Genomic DNA, 20,871 nt, shown 5'->3' on the forward strand with positions numbered 1-20,871 from the left:
TGTGATTTATAGCGTTCTCCACTGCACTGAGAGTTCTGTTTCAGCTGGAGATGCTTCCCGAGTTCACCAGTGTGCTCTCTGTCACTGCTCCTTCAGCTCTGAGTCCAGGTACTGCGCCCACAAATACACACACACACACACACACACACACACACACACACTTACAGACTTACACACTTACACACATGCACGGAATTACCGTCTTTTACCTAAACACACAAGTGTTTGTGTGTAGCTTTGAACAACACAAGGAAGCCTGTAAAGGAGAAGCCAGGTTTATCTGTAAGGCCGAGAGCTGCGGGAAGAGATTCAAGAGCAAAGACGCGCTGAAGAAGCACAAAAGCAACGTCCACACAGGTACAACACACACACATAAACACACACACACACATTCACGTACACCATTAACAGTTTAGCTTATAAAAAGTCGTAGTCATAATTATCACTGCAACAAAATGGCTTCAATTATTATTATTATTATTATTATTATTATTATTATTATTGAACAGCGTATAAAATAGCACGTGATCCACACACATTCTATTATCAGCGTTTGTGTTGTACTCAGCTCAACTCTGAATACGGTGAAAATCTCTTTTTTTACGATTTCCAAGGTGACTCGAGCAGCATTAGGACACCCACACACAGCGTCGTGTCCGAGCGTTTTTATTTCTCACTGGACAGAAACAAAGCTACGGCTTCAGTATTAAAATTCACGTCGAGCGTGGATCTGTAATGGAACAAAAAAAAATTTGAGAAATGAGATACCTCTTTTTTTTCCCCCTGGTCCAATCTGGTCAATCCCTCACTCTTTTTCTCTTTTTCTTTTCTTTTTTTTTCTGAGTTGGATTTCTTCCCCTTCTTCTCATATATCTGTTTAAACGGCGAAACAGAGCCATTTCTAACACTGGCGTGAATCAACACGTTACCTGATATCACCATTTAGGATATTTCTTCAAAAAAATGTAAACAAACTGCGGAACCAATTTAAACAAATCTCTTCGTTGGACTACTGTCAGTGAGTATCTTTGGCTCTAGCGAGGACCACACACACACACACACATATGTATGTATTTGGATCCTGGATCCAAAGCATTTACAAGTCAAATAAATAAAAACATTGTTATTGAAGATGCTGGCTCTTTAGCTCAAGGAGAAAAAAACAGCTGCTGATCAACCTTTGACCTTTTGTGCAACGTTCTCCGTCTTTCAGCTGACCTAGCCGGCCTCGTTTGATTCATCAGGCAAACTTTCTGTTATCGTAACGTTGTTCCAGCCAGCCGTGCTATTGTCTGCCTCGAAGAATCATCTTTTCACCTTGCCGCCGATTTCATTGCGCGCGTGTGTGTGCGTTTTCTCTGCAGGCAGCACTCGCAGGAAGCTCATATGCACCATCTGCAACAGAAAATGCTCGTCTTCAGTCAACCTGCAGGAGCACCGCAAGGTCAGCCACGTCTCCTCCCCCTCCTCTCTCGTCGCTCTGTTCACCTCTTCTTCTGTTCCCTGTATCACTTCCTGCGCTCGTCTCATCTCATCTCTGCCTGGCTCTTCATCCGTCTTAATCCTCGCCTCATCCATCCATCCATCCATCCCTCTATCCATCCATCTATCCATCTATCTATCTCTCTTGTTGTTGTTCTTTTTTTTTCTTTCTTTTCTTTTCTTTGTCAGCTTCACGATTCTCAACGTTTCACATTCCAGCTTTCCAAATATATTCATCCCTCGCAGCGTCTCTACCAGACTTTCACATCGGCCCTCGCCCTCACCCGTCCGTCCTCTCCGTAGGAGGTGAGGTTTACGTCGACGCTCGAACGAACTTTTTTTTTTTTTCCCCGAAAAGGCCGTCTTCTGTTTCACCGTCCCGTCCCTAAGGCTCTCGTGAAATCTAAGAGTCGGAGAGAGAGAGCAGAGTATCAGCCGTTAGCCCTGGCGTCAGGATTCCTCCCGACGAGAGGAGGAAAAAAAAGCTACACAACGAACAGTATAAAGCCCAAGACTTAAGAGTTCCGGAGTCTGACGAGAATCCGATTTAAAACACGGCGCAGGATCTTAATAGATTAAGTATCGCAGGCAAAGAAGAAGGCATCGTGGGTAATGTAGGACATGTTGTTAAAAGCCATCAAAAATAAAGTCAACTCTGAATTTTCGGTGTTAATTATGAAGATGAATATTCCGGGTGGAGTATTTTCCCTTTAATTAACCATGATGGACACGCCGATATTTATACTTGGTACAGCGAAAGATTAACATTAGCCATCAATTTCGCTAGCGAGTGCATTGTAACGAAATACAATCCGTACTCATTTATTTTACTCATTTACCGCCTTCTGCCCCAGCAACCCCTACCACGAGGTCTGTCTGCACTTCTCAGGACAGATTCACTCCCCTTTACGGCCGTCCCAATTCCGCCAAGTGCCGAATGACTTCGCCACATGCTTGCTGCGCTGAAACAGATGTGATCGTGGCCTAGCTTTTTTTTTTTTGGTCTTCTCATCTCTTCCATAGCTCGCCGACCCTAAATGACCAGGTCCTGTCTGGAGCTTTAGGACCCAGGGGAGAATTAACGCTCTCTAACCTTCGTGGATGACACGGACGTAACTCAGCCGATATTAGTGTCGTTCCCGCTCGGAAACCTTCCGTAAAATGAGAAATGTGGCTTTTGGAAAAGGAAAGACTTCTTTTTGGGACGTGCTGTGGATTTGTCCACAAAATCCTTATTTCATTTCAGTCTCCGCAATGTTTAACAGCCTCTATTTGGTTCACGGAAGCGAGTTTAAGCTCGAGTGAGGGCCCGGGCGCGCCGTCTTTTAACCCGGTCCGACGGGGTTTTAGAAGTTAGAGATTAGAAAAGCGCAGAACTCAATCAGAACGTTAAACGAGACGCTAGGGCTAACGTTTAACTCTATCCTCGTAAAGCCATTTCTTCTTTTCAGGATTCGGCACAAAGCCGTCATTTCATCGTCAAGCCTCGACGTGCTTTCGGCGCGCCGCAGAAAGATACGAGGCTCAGCGCTCGAGCGTGTAAATGACATCAATTGTGAATCCACTTCAGCGTTATCTCATGCCCAGTGAACATTCGGCGACGTGAAAGCAGACGAGGTTTCGACACGTTTCTCGTCAAAGGCTGCTGCAGAACAGCGGAATAGTCTCGTGTGCTCCAAATCCTCAACGACGAAAAGCTAGAAGTTGGGAGAAAGAGTATTATAAAATCTTGCGTTTGTTGTTTTATCGAGTTACGGACTCTTAACGACTCACCCCCCCCCCCCCCATATGATTCAAACTCTAAATGTGCCGAGAGTTTGAAGAGCAAGCTGAATCACATCATCGTTATACAGATGTTATTGTTCTCTGAATGTGAGTCTCGAAGGACGTGGAGTGTCTCTGAAAGCCATTTCACTGTCCAGTTAAAGCGTCTGTTTGAACTTGATCTTGAACTCGTTCGCTTTTTTACTACTGAGAAAACGTCACCTTCGTGCAGTATATCACGATCATATTTATCCATTGCGTGAATTTGTGTGGTCTGTGCATGCGTGCATTCGTTCTGTTGAAATCCTTCAGCGGAGACACGTCGATCGGGGGTTATTGTATCGGGCGGGGCAGCTGTTTCAACCTCCGAGTTTGAATTATTTTCCTGGCTGTGGAAAAGCGCCCGAGTGTGGCTCGGAGACGCGTTTTAAACGCCTCCGTGTCCTCCTCGGAGTCGGTCTGAGGTGGTACGCTACAGAACGTTACCTGAGGGGAGCTGGAAAACGACCGAGCCTGCAATTAAAATGCCTTGTACGTGCGCCGGGAATTACAGAGTCGGTTTAGTCATGTGTATTTTGGCAGGGTGAAATAGCTTTGTCAAGCCCTTAGGTGCTGGAATATTGTATGCGTAAGATGTTTTGGAAACTTTTAGCACCAAATGAAAAGTCTGCACGGTAAGAACCCCCCCCCCCCCCCCCCAAAAAAAAAAGTTCTCTTATCGCCACAGTTTGGTCTTGCCAATTCCTGCCCACTAGCAACTCATCTGTACGACACGACAGCTGCTATCCGGGGAGGGTGGGGGCGAACACGTGCTTCCTCCGAGACACTTGAAGCCAACCTCCACGTCTTTTCAAACTGCTCCAGTAAACACTCGGAGGAAAGCGCTATCCGCCGTCTTCCGCATACGCGAGTTCGCAGATGGCCAGGATTTCTCTACTGAAATCAAAACGGCCGTGTCGCAGAAGAGCAACGATTTCTCTCCTCATCATGCGCCGTCACCCAGAGAAGGACGGGCTTTCTTTTAAATCTGGTTCCTCTCAAGGTCTCTTCCTCACGGCGTCTCACAGAGTTCTTCAGCTTTTTTGATCGCTGTAAAGCTGCTTTGTGACAACATCCGTCGTTAAAGGCGCTACGGAGATAAAAATCGAATCGGACGGCTAGGGTCACAGTTTGAAAAGTTGCAGAGAAAAAAGAAAAACACGACGTATTCAAAAATAACGTGTGAATAAATGACGTGCTCGTTTTCTGTTCCACCTTCAGGTCCATGAGATATTCGACTGCTCTGCCTGCGACAAGAAGTTCATCTCAACCAATCAGCTGAAGCGCCATATGATCACACATTCCGGTACGTTCAAACAAAACTGGAGAGGAAAGAATCCACTGGGAAACCATCTACACTGCTGACTACACTGCTGAAATGCATGTGTGTGTGTGTGTGTGTATGTCTGTGTGTGTGTGTTTGGCCACCAGAGAAGCGACCCTACATTTGTGAGATCTGCAACCGCAGCTTCAAGCGCTTGGACCAGGTGACGGCTCATAAAATCATCCACAGCGAGGACAAACCGTACAAGTGCAAGCTGTGCTGGAAAGAGTTCGCTCATCGTAATGTCTACAAGAACCACAAGAAGGTGTGTGTGTGTGTTTGTGTGTGTGTGTGTGTGTGTGTGTGTCTGTCCCGGGTGACCATCCAAGGTGTATTCCCTCCTCATGCCCAGAAGTCCCTGGATAAACTCTGGCTCCACCATGACCCTGACCCGGATAAAGAGCTTACTGAAGATGATGAATGAATGAATCACTAAAGCTGTCACCCATATTACATGATCACCTAAGCACAATTAGTTGAGCTGATTGGGGTTAATCATTCGATTCCAATATTGTGCAAAAGTCTTGGCACCCTATATATACCCTCACTGGAGCCGGTATCACGCAAGAACATTAGGTTGAAGTTCAAGGCCAGAATTGAACATTACTGAGATGCTCTGTTTTTGGCCACCTCCCGAATCTGTAGTTATGTCTGATGTTCCGGTATGAAATCCTCACTACGCAAACATAACACCGCTCCAAGACAGGCTGAGGGAGAGGAAGATGAGAGAGGAATTAAGACGGAGGCAGGGCAAAACAACCAGACGGACAGATTGTGGTTGAAATAAGGAGCCGTAAGCCTCTTATCTTAATGGAGATCATCAGCCCAATCAGCCACCGTGGAGCCCAAGCCACAGCCGCAGCCAAGCCCTGACCCCCTGCTGAGCCCCTATGACCTTCGACCTTTACTCCTGTGGATAGTGTCAACACCGAAACCGCACACAGCTCAGAGTTCAGACAAAGAGAGAGCGAGAGAAATAATGAGAGATATGTCTTAATCTATTCACAGTGCAATTATTATTATTATTATTATTATTATTGTTATTATTATTATTATGGGTTCAAGCACTTGAAATTATTTTTTCTCTCACATTCTTTCTCTCCTTCTTTCTCTATCTCTCTCTCTCTCTTTCTCTCTCTCTCTCTCTCTCTCCCTCCCTTCAGACGCACTCAGAGGAGAGGCCATTTCAGTGTGAGGAGTGTAAGGCTTTGTTCCGGACACCTTTCTCCCTCCAGCGCCATCTCCTCATCCACAACAGTAAGATACACATCATCATCATCATCATCAGCAGCTTCAGTTTGCCCTCTCAACAAGTCTGCACACTGAGTCCTCATGCTAACGTCAGCTTTCGGTCTCTCTCATCAGCAGGATAATGAAGGTCATTTGGTTTGATAATAATATAAGCACTAGACACCATCACTAAGCACATACCACATGCTAATACAGAACCGTGCTGATGTAATCCAACACTCACTTGAGTGCTAATGGATCAGTCGAGTGCTAATGTCACACCCAATGCTCACCACAGATTCAATATAGGGCGTGTTTAAACTGCAACTGCAGGAACCTTTCCAGGAACTCATGACCTGCGTCAGGAACTTCACAGCGCCGAACAATAACAAATCCATCGTTGCTGTGTGTATTGCTAGGTGACTCATACTGTAAGAAGTTCGACCTGCGTCGAACTTCTTACCCTTCTTTACTTAAGGATGGAGCTATAAACAGTAAAAAAAAAAAAAGTTTGTTGGTCAAACACCAGTGTCGCTGGAGTTTGACATTTTGAACAAAATACACTACGGCTGCGTCCCAAATTACATACTGCCATTCCAGGTACAATATCAAAAAGAGTACATTACGAGTACGCATGATAGCGTGTGGTTTGGCACATAGCCTAGCTAGCCAAAATCTCACTAGCATCTTCAGCAAAGTGATCTTCAGTATCAGCGTAGTGGTTGCCTGGCAACAATTCTTCTCTTTTCAAATGGATGTAAGTGGTAGCATCGGTTTTATCATACAATTTAATGTTTTTGGTTCAAACTGTATTCATTTAACCAACAGTATTGTTTTTCTGTCACTGATATTTGGAATAACTTGGCCATGTTGGTGCCCAGTAGAACCATTTTTGGGATTCAGGCGCAACAGTTTCAGTGTTTTTTTTTCCCCCAGTTTGTGAAAACACTGTTGCTAAGCAACTGGAAAATACAGATGCCCAAGTTAACAGTGTAGCTAGGTAGGTAGGTAATCAACATTTACCTCAGATTTGTAGGTAAATTATTAAGAAATGGCTTTGTATAACAAAACTCACAATTAGCATTGACCGCTAAAGGTACATCATGAAGGAAACGAGACAAAATGATCCGGAATATCAACATTTACCTCAGATGTGTTGGTAAATGGTTAGAAAAAGGCTTTACATGATGAAAATCACAACATAATTATACATAACATTTAATGCTAAAGGAACATGGATAGTGGAAACAAAAAGAAATTGTCAGGAATATTACCATTTTAATAAGATATATTGGAAAATTGTTAAGAAAATACATTTAACGATTAAAATCTCACTGTAATTACATTTAGCATTGACTGCTAAAGGTACAGTGATGGGAAAAACATGACAAAATGATCAGGAATATCAACATTTACCTCAGATATGTTTGTGAATTATTAAGAAAATACTTTTTATGATGAAAATCACACTGTAATTACACTTAGCATTGACTGCTAAAGGTACATTTATGGTGGAAACGAGACAAAATGATCAGGAATATCAAAATTTACCTCAGATATGTTGGCAACCTATTAAGAAAAGACTTTGTATGATTAAAATCATGCTGTGATTACACTTAGCATTGACCGCTAAAGGTACAGTGATAGTGGAAACAAGATAAATCCTCAGGAATATCAACATTTACCTCAGATTTATTGGTAAATGGTTAAGAAAAGACATTTTATGATGAAAATCACACTGTGATTACAATTAGCATTGACTGCTAAAGCTACAGTGATGGTGGAAACATGACAAAATTGTCAGGAATACCAACAGTTACCTCAGATGTACATCAGAAAATACTTTTTCTGAAGAAAAAGTTAGCATTGACTGCTGAATGAACTTCAACTCAAAGCTTGAAGAAAAGTAGGGAAATATGGACCATACTATTCAGACCCCACTTTGTCTTCCGTTTAAGTCATTCCCACCCCAATATGTGTGTGTGTGTGTTTGTGAGGGGAGCCGCTAGGATAATCCCCCCCCAAGGCCGGTCTAGACCGATGACACAGAGATTATAGAGCCACAGGCATTTCCTGCTGTCCTCCCCGGAGGCTGATGGCTGCGCCCCCGACCCTGCAGGACTCCACCAGCGATGGTCTTCTCCATCACACACACACACACACACACACACACACACAGGAGAGAGAGGGAGGGAGGGAAAGTAGGATGAGTATTTCATGACTGTAGCCAAGATCTGTGCTCTTTGAAAGTGTGTGTGTGTGTGTGTTTGTGTGTGTGTGTGTGTGTTCCCTCGGCAACATTTAAATTGTTGACACGATGAACAATGACGTCACTGATGTCATCTAGCACTAATGTATGACAATTTCCAATTCTAATAATCACCTCAAAATATTTGTGTTTAAATGAAAATGATTTATGCTAACATACATAGCATTTTATTTTGTGCACAGTTAAGAACACCTTTCCCTGTAGGACCTACAGTACTTACAGTACCTACAGTACAACTACCTACAGCAGTTGTTTTAAGAGAAACCAGTTTTATATTTCCTCTTCACTGGACTAGTTTTTTTTTCCAATTCGATTGATTTAAAAAAATATATATTTGTATAGCGCTTCTAGCAATCGACATCGTCATAAAGCAGCTCCACAGAAATCCGGACGTAGGTTTAGATTCCTGCTGAGCAAGCCAGAGGTGACAGTGGTGAGGGAAAAAAACTTCCTGATCCTTCTCGAGAACACGTGATGGGTTTTAGAAAGGAATTTTTCATAGGCTGCAATGCTTGGATAGGTTTTTAATTTATAAAAAATGTCAAAAAGCATGAACATTTGAGCGTCGTCCAAGACGTAACCATGACAACAGGAGTATAGTGGCATGTAGTTTGTAGAGGTGAGGAACGTTAAGTCTTATTAAAAAGGCGGTCGATTATTTTGAGGATTTTCAGTAATGTGTATAAAAGTCTCTGTTTAGATATGCGAGATAACACCCCCACCCCAAACATATAGCCTGGAAAATATGCTATATATTTTAGTTCTAAAGATTTAAAAACACATGCTGTTACTTGGATATTATATTACACACGCGTTTAAGGGCCTCTCGTTCATCCGGGTTCAGCGGCGCGAGTAACTGCCTGAGCGATTCCCTCTTTAGTCTTACTGATTAGTGAACTGGATCCTTGATGAAGAAAACGTTCCTTTTAAAAAGCGATGAGTGACACAAATAGCTGAGACCCCGCGCAACAGTAATAAGTGATTCAAGATGCTTTTTTCTTTCTGTTTTCACAAAAAAAAAGTCCCGCCGCACGATCCGGGGCTGTTTTGGAGTCTGGTCCAAACCCTAAAGAGTGTGATGAATGTAGGAAACACTTTCACATAGAACAGATTGCGATCGCGGCGTTTCTTTCTGTGGTAGCGGTTAAGAGACCGCGCCAGCAACCCGAAGGTTGTGGGGTCAAATCTCGGGAGTCCTCAAACAAGAGCTTTAACGTTCAGCTTTTGCACAGTTTGAGCGGTGTGAAAAGATGCGGAGTAGATTCGGGAGCGGGGTTTGAGATGGTGTGTTCGTTTCTGAAGAGATAATCCCAGTTAGAGGTTCTAAAAGGTTCTGGCAAATAAATAAACGCACAAGTTGTGTCGTATTGTCTTCGGTCTTATTTAAAACTGACGGTCTTTCCATATCCTCAATGCTCAATGCTGTTACAGGCTGCTCCTAGAAGCACTATATGGGGAAAAGAGCCAGGCTCTGGAATAGTATTTGCTGCATTTTTTTTTTTTTATTGTTTGTAACCCAAAGCAGAGTTTTAGCAGACATGCAGACGTGTTTTTTTTTTTTTTTTCCACTGTCCATATTTTCATGGAACGTTTCCATTATTTTGTGGTGTTCTATAAAATCGAGGCGAGGGAGAGGCAGGCTTTTGAAGGGGAGCCCTTTAAGCCAATGTGGCTTCACGAAAGAATTGCACAGACCCTTTACTTCAGTCTTATTTGTCGGCCGCCTCGTTTTTTTCTTTCTCGTTCCTTCCTCACCGCCCTTCACCGTAGACATGAGTGCAGACGCCCGTGTCCTTCAGCGTGAAAAAAAAAAATAGCTCGGGGAGAATAATAGAACAATTTCCAAAGCTAGACAGACACTTTGGGCGGCAAAGTGGCTCCCACAAAGCCGTCGGGACGCGAAAATGGCAGTGGCGCTTGAAAGAAGCTTTCACGAGGAGGACAAAAGCAGCCTCGCACGCTTTGTGCGGGAAGGAGAGGGAAATGTTCTGCCTCGGCGGACGTCTCACGTCGCGTCTGTTCTTTCCGTCCAGGTGAGAGGACGTTCAAGTGCGACCAGTGCGACGCCACGTTTAAGCGCAAGGACACGCTGAACGTACACATACAGGTGGTACATGACGGACACAAGAAGTACAAGTGTGACCTGTGCGAGAAAGCCTTCGTCACGCCGTCCGTGCTCAAGAGCCACAAGAAGGTACCGTATGTCCCAAATTCCGTGAATATGCACTTTCACTTTATCTGCAGGCTTCGTAAGGACTTAATACTGCATAAGATGATCTGAGGAGAGAGAAAACAGACTTCTTATACCACAGCTCTGTTGAATTCTTCATTCCGATTGGTCAGATGGTGTTGAGTAGCTTCCAATAACAGCAGCTCTGACACTACCTCCAGCATGTTTAGATTAATACACACGTTATTGTTTCTATAGTAACAGCTAATTTGCAGGGATTTGTACAGCGGACGTGAAACATGATCACAGTCGGATTGTATAAACTGTCGTTGTTATCAGAGGCGCACATACAGTCATCGATACATTCATTTAACATTTAAGGAAGGAGTCTCCAGTGTCGGCCATTTTGTAACGGTAAGTTTACCGAAACAGGAAATTCTTCAGGACAGGGGAATTCCAGTAACATGACAAGCTGCGTTTTTTTTCCCCCTCTTAGTAACCAGATGCTGGTGAAGGATTGATTGTTTATAGCTACATTAACATAAATGATAACAGGAGCTAACTTGTTCCTCAGATGCCCCACAAGATTAATTGTAGCTATAAGTGGCTTATAAAAAAAACACGCCATTCATTAATACTGACATTTTGGAAAATTTGTTGTGGTTTAAAAGGAACATCAGGCGTTGTTGTTGTTGTTGTTTTTGTTGTTGTGGTTTTCCCCCTATAACATCACATCTACAAGTGTTTTAATAGATGTGTAACACTCTCATTAGCATTGACTAACAGCATTTATAGAGCATGTGTCAGTTTTTCCAATATTACATCAGATGTTTTATAAAGGGGAAAAAAAATAAGAATGAACGTGTTCATATACAGTGCCCTCCACTAATATTGGCACCCTTGGTAAATATGAGCAAAGAAGGCTGTGAACAATTGTCTTTATTTATTGTTCAACGTTTTGATCTTCTGTTCTAAAAATTCACAAAAATACTCAGCTCTCATGGATCTCAAACAATTGCCAACACAACACGGGTTTATCCAAAGAAATTATTAGCACACCTATGAATTCCTATGAGAAAAATATATTTGAAGTACACCTGGGTGACTACGAACAGGAAATTGTTCAACCATGACTTCCTGTTTCACAGAGGTATAAATATGAGGTAACACATGAGGTTAGTCTTGGTTCCAGAACTTTTGTAGCTCATCTCTGTATGTCTAGTTGTCAGTCCACCAGGACATTCCAAATTGCTGTATTTTCTCAGCTTCGAAATGGCTTGCTTTTCTCCAATAGACAGCTCTCTAATCTTCATGTTGGTTTATCCTTTTTAACAATAAATACAGTCCTCACAGGCAACACCTAAGGGCTCGGACCAAGAGTAGACATTCGGAGCTATTCATTCTTTAAACAGTCAATCTAACAGGGCTCACCCAGGCAGCAAGAAACACTCGTCAGACACGCGTTCCTATATTTTTGATCGCTTGATAAAATGGGTTAGTACAAACAAAAGGTGCCATGTTCTAAGTTGTTTAACATGCCTAGATGTAAGTATGAGGAAATGGATGCTGAAATTCTGATCCGTCGTCTCATATTCATGTTTTGATTTCAAAACCAAGTGCCTTCAATATATAGCGGCGGGGCCTTGCTGTTCCAGTACTTTCCAAAGGGACCATATAGTATATTACATTAGCATTACCCCATCACAAAGAGTTTATTTCTCCTGCTCTTGAAGCACTGGATGGTTTTTCTTTGATTTTGTCCTGACTGTTTCTGATTTTTTTAAATCTTGGTCTAGAGCAACTGTCATTTATTTTAATTTTTTCATTTAAGCCTGTGTTTAATATACCCTCTCGCACTGAGCGAATTCCGACAGCAGGTCTGGCAGCCGGGATTCCTGTTGTTTCCCCGTCAGCCGAAATCGGACCAAAAGGCACCCTCACATCACCGCCGTAGAGCTTTCAAAGCCTCTGAGCGAACACGGAGATTAAAAGCACCCAGCTCTGACAGCTTGTGATCAGATTTGAGATCAGTTGGAAATGAAACCCTTGGAAGATTCTGTTAGAGTGCTGTGGTGTGGGGCGGTGTAGCGAGGCAGCAGGATGAAGGATAGGATTCACCGAAGAGGGAATTCTGGGTAGAAGCTAGAACCGAGTTTGGAAGAAGCTGTGAATAGAAAAGAATTGCTTATGAATCGAGTCACCAGTTAAGTATAACAGAGATTTATTCATACATACTGTATGCAATGTTTGATTTTCGGATACACAAAAGTTTGCACAGCCTAAAGACAAGATGACTCACGGTGTATTTAATCCCCCCCAAAAAAGCAGCAGAAATGGTTAAACAGTATATGGTAAGATATATTATTATTGAGAAACACTTCCTGACTGAGTTTCCTGAGTGTCTAATAAATATTCTAGTAAGCTCACCTTTGCCTTTATAAACACTCTGTCGTGTTGTTGTTCATAGGAAAACAATCAACGAAGTGAAGTCGTAAACCCCGAAACTGATTATGTAAATTTTTTCAAATTGATTTAAGAACAACTTTTTGTCCAATAATAGTTATGTTTAACATTGCGGAATGTCTGCAAAAACTTACCGACCGTCACAAATCGCTGACACCGGAGACTCCTTCCATAAACTTCAAATAAAACCTCCTTCGGCATCTCAACGAGTATACGTTTTTACTTTGCTAAATAACGGTGCGTTTTTAAATTTGTTTGCTATCAGCTTTAGATTATGTAACGCGACTGCCATGCAACTCGTTCCTATAGAAACAGTAACGTAGTTGAACGTGTCGTTATTCGCTTTTCTGCCAGACCAATTAACAGAGCCGCTAGTGTAGAAAATTAATCAACACCTTCTGACCAATCAGAATCGAGAACTCGCCAGCGTTGGAGTTGGAACGGTCAATTTGAGAATCCGCTAGTCATTAAGTCCACATCTTTCCATCATACCCCTGATAAAACCATCTCGAGCACCTCACACACACACGCACACTCGCACACCCAAACACGCTACGTCTAGCAGATTTGTACATGAAGTGTTGTTTACGACACCGAGAGAAGCCGAGCCGTTTAGCCCGACTACTTCAAACCGTCAATAACACACACGCAGCGTCTCATGCGCGCTCTCGCTGTGTGTGGGTGCGATCTCGTAATAAAAGGCTACACGTTTGACCAATGACGCACCAATGAGAAACAAAGATTACCGAAGACCATGTTGTCGGATAAATAAGAAAGAGAAGGAAAACATATCAACTGGCTTAGGTCCGAGGACGGAGATATTCCGAGGCGATGTACAGCTTGCGTTCGTGTTTCTGTACCAGTGAGAACGGGCCGAGGGAGTGAACGAGGGACATGTTGGAGATGTGAAAAAAGGAAGAGGAGATACGGAGTGGCAGCGGAGATATGTGGATAATGTGGAGGAGCAATCAGCGATTTATTAGTTAGTTTTACAGTACAGTACATGGGGCATGCAAAAGCTGCCTAGTCTACATAATACACACTCCATTTTCTAGAACGATCCACAACTAGTCGTCTCAGATGTTCCTCTCGTGTCTGTTTTTTTTTTTTTATCTCTTAGACTCACACTGGAGAGAAGGAGAAGATCTGTCCTTACTGCGGTCAGAAGTTCGCCAGCAACGGGACCCTGAGAGTGCACATTCGCAGCCATACAGGTCAACACACACACACACACACACACACACACACAGAGCCATGTTGAGTCTCAGAAACCTCAACTGTAGCTTAAAATTCCATCGCAACCTCCTTGTCACCAGAGTTACCCCGGTCTTTATTTCATCTTATTTCATTTACTGAGAATAATAAATCTAATCTAGAACGCAAGCTCGGCTCGTTAGTCAGACAGGACTGCCGAGGGTGTCGTCAGTTATAGAGCGTCTGTCTATAGAATCTTTTTTTTTTTCCTTCAGATGAGCACAAAAGGAATTCTGGTCAGCTCTTTTCAATAAATAATAATAATAATAATAATAATAATAATAAAAAGCGTATTTGGTTCTGATAATGAAATGAAACCAGCTCTTGTAATGGAAATAACTGAAAGTTTGTCTTGTTTCTGGGTGCACTAATATAGGTAAATCTCGCAGAGCGTGCATAATCAAACGAACGTAGTTGTCAGGATTTGCATGTGGAAGTACGGCTCCCCCATAGGGACACACACAGAGCGCTGCTGTCCTGACAGGGCGTCCGTACAATGGAGATGCAGACATTCTTTCGTGCTGCCATAACAACATGCTTCAGCACAAGGCCACACACACACACACGCACGAACAAACACACACACACACACACACTTACACTTCCTTACCCGTTTTAAATCGTGGTTTGAAATTAAAAAATCATACATATCATCCACAAATCCTGCTTTCCTTCCCTGTTCCATTTTTTCCCACTCCCCCACCCCCCACCCCCAACTACCCCCCTTCATTTTCTTCTTTTGGTGTTTGGTGAGTCTTTAAACCCCCCTGGCGTTCTCAACTAAAGGTTTTCTACAAACCCCGCACTCTTCCCACAATCCCATTATGGACAAGCGTTCCAGCTGGATCTCTATCAGAGGTTTTAAGGACTGAAGAATGAGCTATAGACGGACGGATGGGTTCAGGGTAGGAGGGACGGTCGACAGCCAGGGCGAACGCACGGAAAGAACTCTTCGTTTTCTTCCTGGGACCGAGCTCTGTAATGATACGCCAGTAGGTTTTTAGGCTGAAAATGTAATTTGAGTTTTTAAAAAAATGGCTCATCACTAAGAAAGTAGCGATTTATCGGCGTTTATTATCGACTCGGTTCCCCTTCTTGTTTTTGTTTTCTATCTTTCACTCGTTTAGAAATCTCTCATCGCGTTTCCCCATGACAACACGTCTCCAAGCGTTTTACACATCATCCATTCGTAGTTGCATTTAATGTCGGGGAACGTCAGCGAAACATGTCAGTTCTTGTTATCGCTTACGTTACGTCAGCTATAAACACACCGAGGACTTTCCCTCTGACCGTTACAAAGCGCTGACACTTCATCGACGACGAGTCGTTACAAATATGCTACTATAGAAACGATAACATATTAGAACAGACACATGAATATAATGAGTCACCGCCTACTGACCAATCAGAATCGAGAATTTATCACAAATTAAAACGCAATAAAGCTCAGATTCAGAACCATTACATCCAGTGCCTGTGTTTGGTGTGTTGCTACTAAATAATCTTTTATTGTATACGCACCCTACGCAGACCATCTGCTCATTAAAAACACTCAGATTTTCCTCACTTCCTCAGCGTTTAGGTTGAGATTTAAAAACGGTTCGGAAGCCTGACCACCAGAGACTGATTACACGAGCGACATCAGACACATTCTGCGCATTTATTGGCCCGGAGGCTCTTTGTCTGTCCACACACTAACACAACACAGCTATTATTAACACTACAGCCTTTCCCTCCTCTCACACACTCGCACTCGCACACAGATGCACGTAAACACGCCCGCTATAAAAATGACGAACGACCACGGCGACAAGACGTTTGGATGCGTAGCAGATGCGTGGGAATGCGAACACGTTTTTCATTTTCATCAGTTAGTGTATCGAGCCTGGCCTAAGCCGCATTCGTAGAGATACACAAAGAGAGGGGAGTTGGAGAATGCGGCAGGAGGGGTGTGAGCGAAGGACGCACCTCAGGAGGAGAAAGGAGGTGAGGGAAAAACAAAACAAGAACGCAAAGAAAGGAGCTCTCCAACGAGGCACCCAGCAACACGACCTCTGACCTCTTCTGCCTATAAATCTGTTTCTCTAAACTCAAGCTTCCTTTCACGTTTATTAGTGTCGTCCCCTTCCGCTTTCTCTGGCTAATAACACAGAGGAGAGAGAAGAGTTTCACCCACCATCAGTGTTGAACTCAACAGGTTAAACAGATGGCTCACATTTCTACAAATACATACGCCATTACTTATGATAATTTATGATTGACTCGTTAACCGTTTCTCTACAAGACCATCTCAGGATAAATCAAGCCAGGCTTTTATAAATGTTTATTTATTTATTTTTATATGATAATAGCTTAATCATTTTTTATGCTTATGGTATTGTCACTTTATACCACAGTGCAGTTAATTTCTCAAATCTGATTGGTCAGGAGGTGTATGCAAATTAAAACACGCCCAGTACAGTAAAAAAAAAAAAACAGAATACATAACAATGGTACATTATTATTGTCGTTAAATTGAAAAAAATGGGGGTGGGGTTGGGGTATAAAAAAAGGGGGTAGGCAAATCATAATACTTTAAATCAGATGCACAATTCTAAGTGCATTCAGTACGTTAGACTGCGTTCTCGTTGTTGAAATCGGGCTAGTAAGCGGCTGTGAGAAATCCAGTACCGCTGTGTTGGAATGTAAAACATCGATGAGTCAGTGCAGCGCATTGATGAGCAGAGGCGCCATGGCTTATTGAATAATTTTCCTTTTGCGCTTTCAAGATATTAACCCTTCGTTCTCAGGCAAAATCGAAGAAAATTGCTGCAGTCCTTTCAGAAATACAACACGCGTGCCAATTTTAGGAAACAATGTATAGACACTGTTTACACATTGTTCAGCGGACTTTCGGACATCATATATCATGAATCATTTCAGAAGTATTAAATGACATTTTCCCCATTAAAAGCATTGGATATCTAAAGGTGTTTGAATGTGTTGGTGGTATATTGGAAGTGTCCCAAAGTTCTAACCGATGCGCGAGCTCATTCAGCTCCTTAGACACCATGGAGTTAAAATCCTGACTCGATCGTTTTCCTTCTGGTGTCTCAAGATTTTCTAACTTTCATTTCCATAATAAGGAAATAAGACTATTATTGGACTACACGTTCGCCTCACGCCTCCAGGGTTTGCATGTTCTCCCCGTGCTGCGGGGGTTTCTTCCGGGTACTCCGGTTTCCTCCCCCAGTCCAAAGACATGCATGGTAGGCTGATTGGCATGTCCAAAGTGTCCGTAGAGTATGAATGGGTGTGTGAATGTCTGTGTGAATGTACCCTGCGATGGATTGACACCCTGTCCAGGGTGTACCCCACCTTGTGCCCCATGCCTCCTGGGATAGGCTCCAGGTTCCCCACGACCCTGAAGGATAAGCGGTATAGAAAATGAATGGATGGAACAATTAGACATATAATGTTTAAGAGATCCTTTGACCTTGGTGGCATGGGGGCACAGCAGGTAGTATTGCCTCCTCACAGCTCCAGGGTACCTGGTTTGTTCCTGAGCTCGGGTTACCATCTGCATTTTCTCCCTGTGTTCGCGTAGGTTTCTTCTGGGTTTTTAGACCTCCCAGCAGAAAGTGCAGTGGCTACACTAAATTGCCCCTAGGTACCCTGTAACGGACTGGCATTATGTCCAGGGTGTATTCCCACCTCATGCCCAGTGTTTCCTGGATAGGTTCCAGATCCACCACAGCCCTGTTACTGAAGATGAACTAACGAAGATCTTTCTCTGAAGGTCAGCACATGATTGTAGATAATGTGCATTTTGCTATAGTCTCATGTGCTGCTACTTAGGTTGGTTTACAGTTTCATTTAATTCATCCAGTAAGTGGTTACAGCATTGCACAGCTCATGCTGCATAGTTTATTCTGGTGTTTTTCCTGCTATTCTGCACAGCCAGTGTAAGCTATGTGGTTACCCACACTGCTGGGTGTATTCATTGTCCTGTGCCATAGAACTTGTCTCATACCCTCTCACACAGTTTCCATGATGTGTGATCTGTCAAGCTCATGTATTGTCTCGAATGTTGCATCATGCTCCTGGATGCCTAAAAGTACGTCTCACTCTGTACGTGTATATACTGTAGATGGGTGCAAATGCAAATCACTGGACTTTTCATTAACGAATGCACGTTAAAATAGAAAGCCATTTTCGTTTCTGAAGAAAACAAGCACTGAGACAAATGAGTAAACTCTTTGAGTTACGTCTCGAAAGTACTGAAGGCCAGTACTGATGGACTGAAGGACTTAAACCGTGACCATGTGTTTGATCAACCTGCGGAGAAACAGCCTACTCACCCCATTTATCTTCCTTAGCAAAGACTCCCTCTGAGAGTTTAAAGCTAGCTTAATCCTTAAAGGTATCTTCTTTACTCCAAACCAAACTTTTCCTAAATCCCAGCCTTAGTCCAGATAGTCTGAGATGGTCCCTAAAGAGTTCACATGATGGGGAAACTTCACTGTCATCATGAGTTAACTCGTCTCGAATGACCACATCTGATCAGCCTTTGTTTTTTCATCTGTGATAGGAGTTAAAGCCTCATTAGATGTTTGGTAAGAGGAAGTGGAGGTTGGGTAAGAGGTGACTAGATGTGTTTACAAAAGATGTATCAATGGATAATTGTATTTATTTTGGCCAAGTGTTCACATCCATGACACAATGTGTAGAGAAATATTGGCAGAATCACATATGACTGTTCTTGCTTAAGGTTACATGGATAAGAAGTGTTCTCAGTGCTCTCAGTGCATCCATCATGTCCAGAGCCAGAATCTCCTGTTTTCGCTGATCTGAAGCTGGCCTGTCTGTAAGGGACTCAACACGACTATGTGCATGGCAGGCGTTGGCGTACTGTACATTGGTTAACACGTCCCAGATCGGAGGGATTTACTTGACGTTAGCTCACCCGTGTGCCAGCAGTTTTCCTGAGCGTTTTCTTTTGGTCCAAGGTGTTGATGATGTCATTCTCAGGCACCACCAGGTATTCGGCTTCTTGAGACATTTGGGCTCGAGTCACTCTTTCTTGCTGTGAAGTGTTCCGCCAGTGCTGCTCCAGGAGCTTGACTAATGGGCTGCTTTAGTTTCAGCGCTGATCTAGAGACCATAAACTGCTAATTCAGATCTATTAGCATACTATTATTTAGAAACATTGTCAAAGACTTCTCCGCCTTCGTGTACAGTGAAGACCTCAGTGCTGAACGGTCTCAGTGAAAGAGGCGGGACTCTAACCTTTCAGTCCCAGTGAAGGAGGTGTGGCCTCTGTACTTGTCAGCTCCAGTGAAGAAGGTGTGACCTCTGTGACTGAGAGTCCCAGTGAAGGAGGTGTGGCCTCTGTACCTGTCAGCCCCAGTGAAAGAGGTGTGGCGTCTGTGCCTGAGAGTCCCAATGAAGGAGGTGTGGCCTCTGTGCCTGAGAGTCCCAGTGAAGGAGGTGTGGCCTCTGTACCTGTCAGCCCCGGTGTGGCCTCTGTACCTGTCAGCCCCAGTGAAGGAGGTGTGGCCTCTGTTTCTGAGAGTCCCAGTAAAGGAGCCATGGCGTCTAAGGCCTTTTACAGTAACCTGGAATACTGAAAAATCCTTGCAGGGCAGTGTTAAAGCCGAATAGGGAAGATTGAGAACTGCTTTAAACTGGTCTCAGATCAGCATCTAACCACTTATTTATCCAGTGAAATGCACGCTGAGATGGGGAGAAGGTGGAGGCTGAGTTGTTTTGCAAGCTAAGTTTAGGAAGGGTTTTTCCCCAAACCTCTTCTCAGACTTCCCTTCAGACAGATCTAAGGCTTCCATTGTGAATGGACAGCTTGTTTGACGACCTGGTTCGGCACTATGTCATGGAGCAGGTGTGTGTGTGTGTGAATATTCATGTTCCTATAGCAGTATGTGTAATTGTGTCCGTTTTCCTGATCTGGACCCGACAGCACGTCATAGGGGGTTGTGTGTGTGTGTGTGTGTGTGTGTGTGTGTGTGTGTGTGTGTGTGTGTCTGAGTTGTAGTTGCCTGGGGGATCAGCCATGCAGGAGAACCTAAAGGAAACACTTACAAAATGCAGACACTGAATGACATCATAGGGTGTGTCGTGGTTGGGAAAAGACACAGGTTTAGATGTTTCCCCTGGATTTACATTTCACTGAAAAGCCCCTTGTAAAAATGGAGGTGTGTGCGTGTGAGTGATTGGGTTATGCCACAACATGTACAAACCCAGTGTATTGACATTTGATATTAGGGACGGTTACGAGTACTTGCAGTTGTCAGCAATGATTAGTCATAACAGAACATTTTTTAATGTGTTCATTTATCTGAAGTCTTTTTACAACAATTGATCAATTCTTTCAGAAATGTAGACTTAGTTTTTCTTATTTTTTAGCATTCTTTCCACTCATAACCTGGGACATTGTCTGCATTATACCATAATGTTCGGGCTTTGCATCATTCATACTTGCAGCATTCAAAGGGTATTTTACCAGGATACATGCTGGGATTTCTACTCTGTCCAGCTTCAGTACCTGGGAATTTGAGTCTATCCAGCTTCAATACCTGGGATTTCTACTCTGTCCAGCTTCAGTACCTGGGAATTTGAGCCTATCCAGCTTCAGTACCTGGGATTTCAACTCTGTCCATCTTCAGTACTTAGGAACCTGACTCTGCTTAGCTTCAACTCCTGGGAATTAGACTTCCATCTTCACTACCTGGGATTTCTATTCTGTCCTATTTCAGTCCTCAGGAATTTGATTCTGTCCAGCTTCAGTTCTTGGGCATTTACACTATCCACTATTTTCACCTGGAAATTCACCTCTGTCTGGCTTTTACTCTGTCCCCCTTCAGTTCTTTGGGAATTTGA

General features: G+C 43.3%; 1 protein-coding gene across 1 annotated transcript in view; it reads left to right on the forward strand.

Annotated features, from left to right (window-relative positions):
- prdm5 (PR domain containing 5) overlaps nt 1–20,871 on the forward strand; it is a 49,325-nt gene that overhangs the window by 8,746 nt on the left and 19,708 nt on the right. The window contains exons 6-13 of the mRNA XM_053643187.1: nt 13–108; nt 236–357; nt 1,365–1,444; nt 4,507–4,591; nt 4,717–4,874; nt 5,773–5,866; nt 10,142–10,302; nt 13,862–13,955. Coding sequence (XP_053499162.1) covers nt 13–108; nt 236–357; nt 1,365–1,444; nt 4,507–4,591; nt 4,717–4,874; nt 5,773–5,866; nt 10,142–10,302; nt 13,862–13,955 — 890 coding nt within the window. The remainder of the gene's footprint in view (nt 1–12; nt 109–235; nt 358–1,364; nt 1,445–4,506; nt 4,592–4,716; nt 4,875–5,772; nt 5,867–10,141; nt 10,303–13,861; nt 13,956–20,871) is intronic.

This window comes from Ictalurus furcatus, chromosome 15, assembly GCF_023375685.1.
Source record: "Ictalurus furcatus strain D&B chromosome 15, Billie_1.0, whole genome shotgun sequence".
Taxonomy (NCBI): domain Eukaryota; kingdom Metazoa; phylum Chordata; class Actinopteri; order Siluriformes; family Ictaluridae; genus Ictalurus; species Ictalurus furcatus.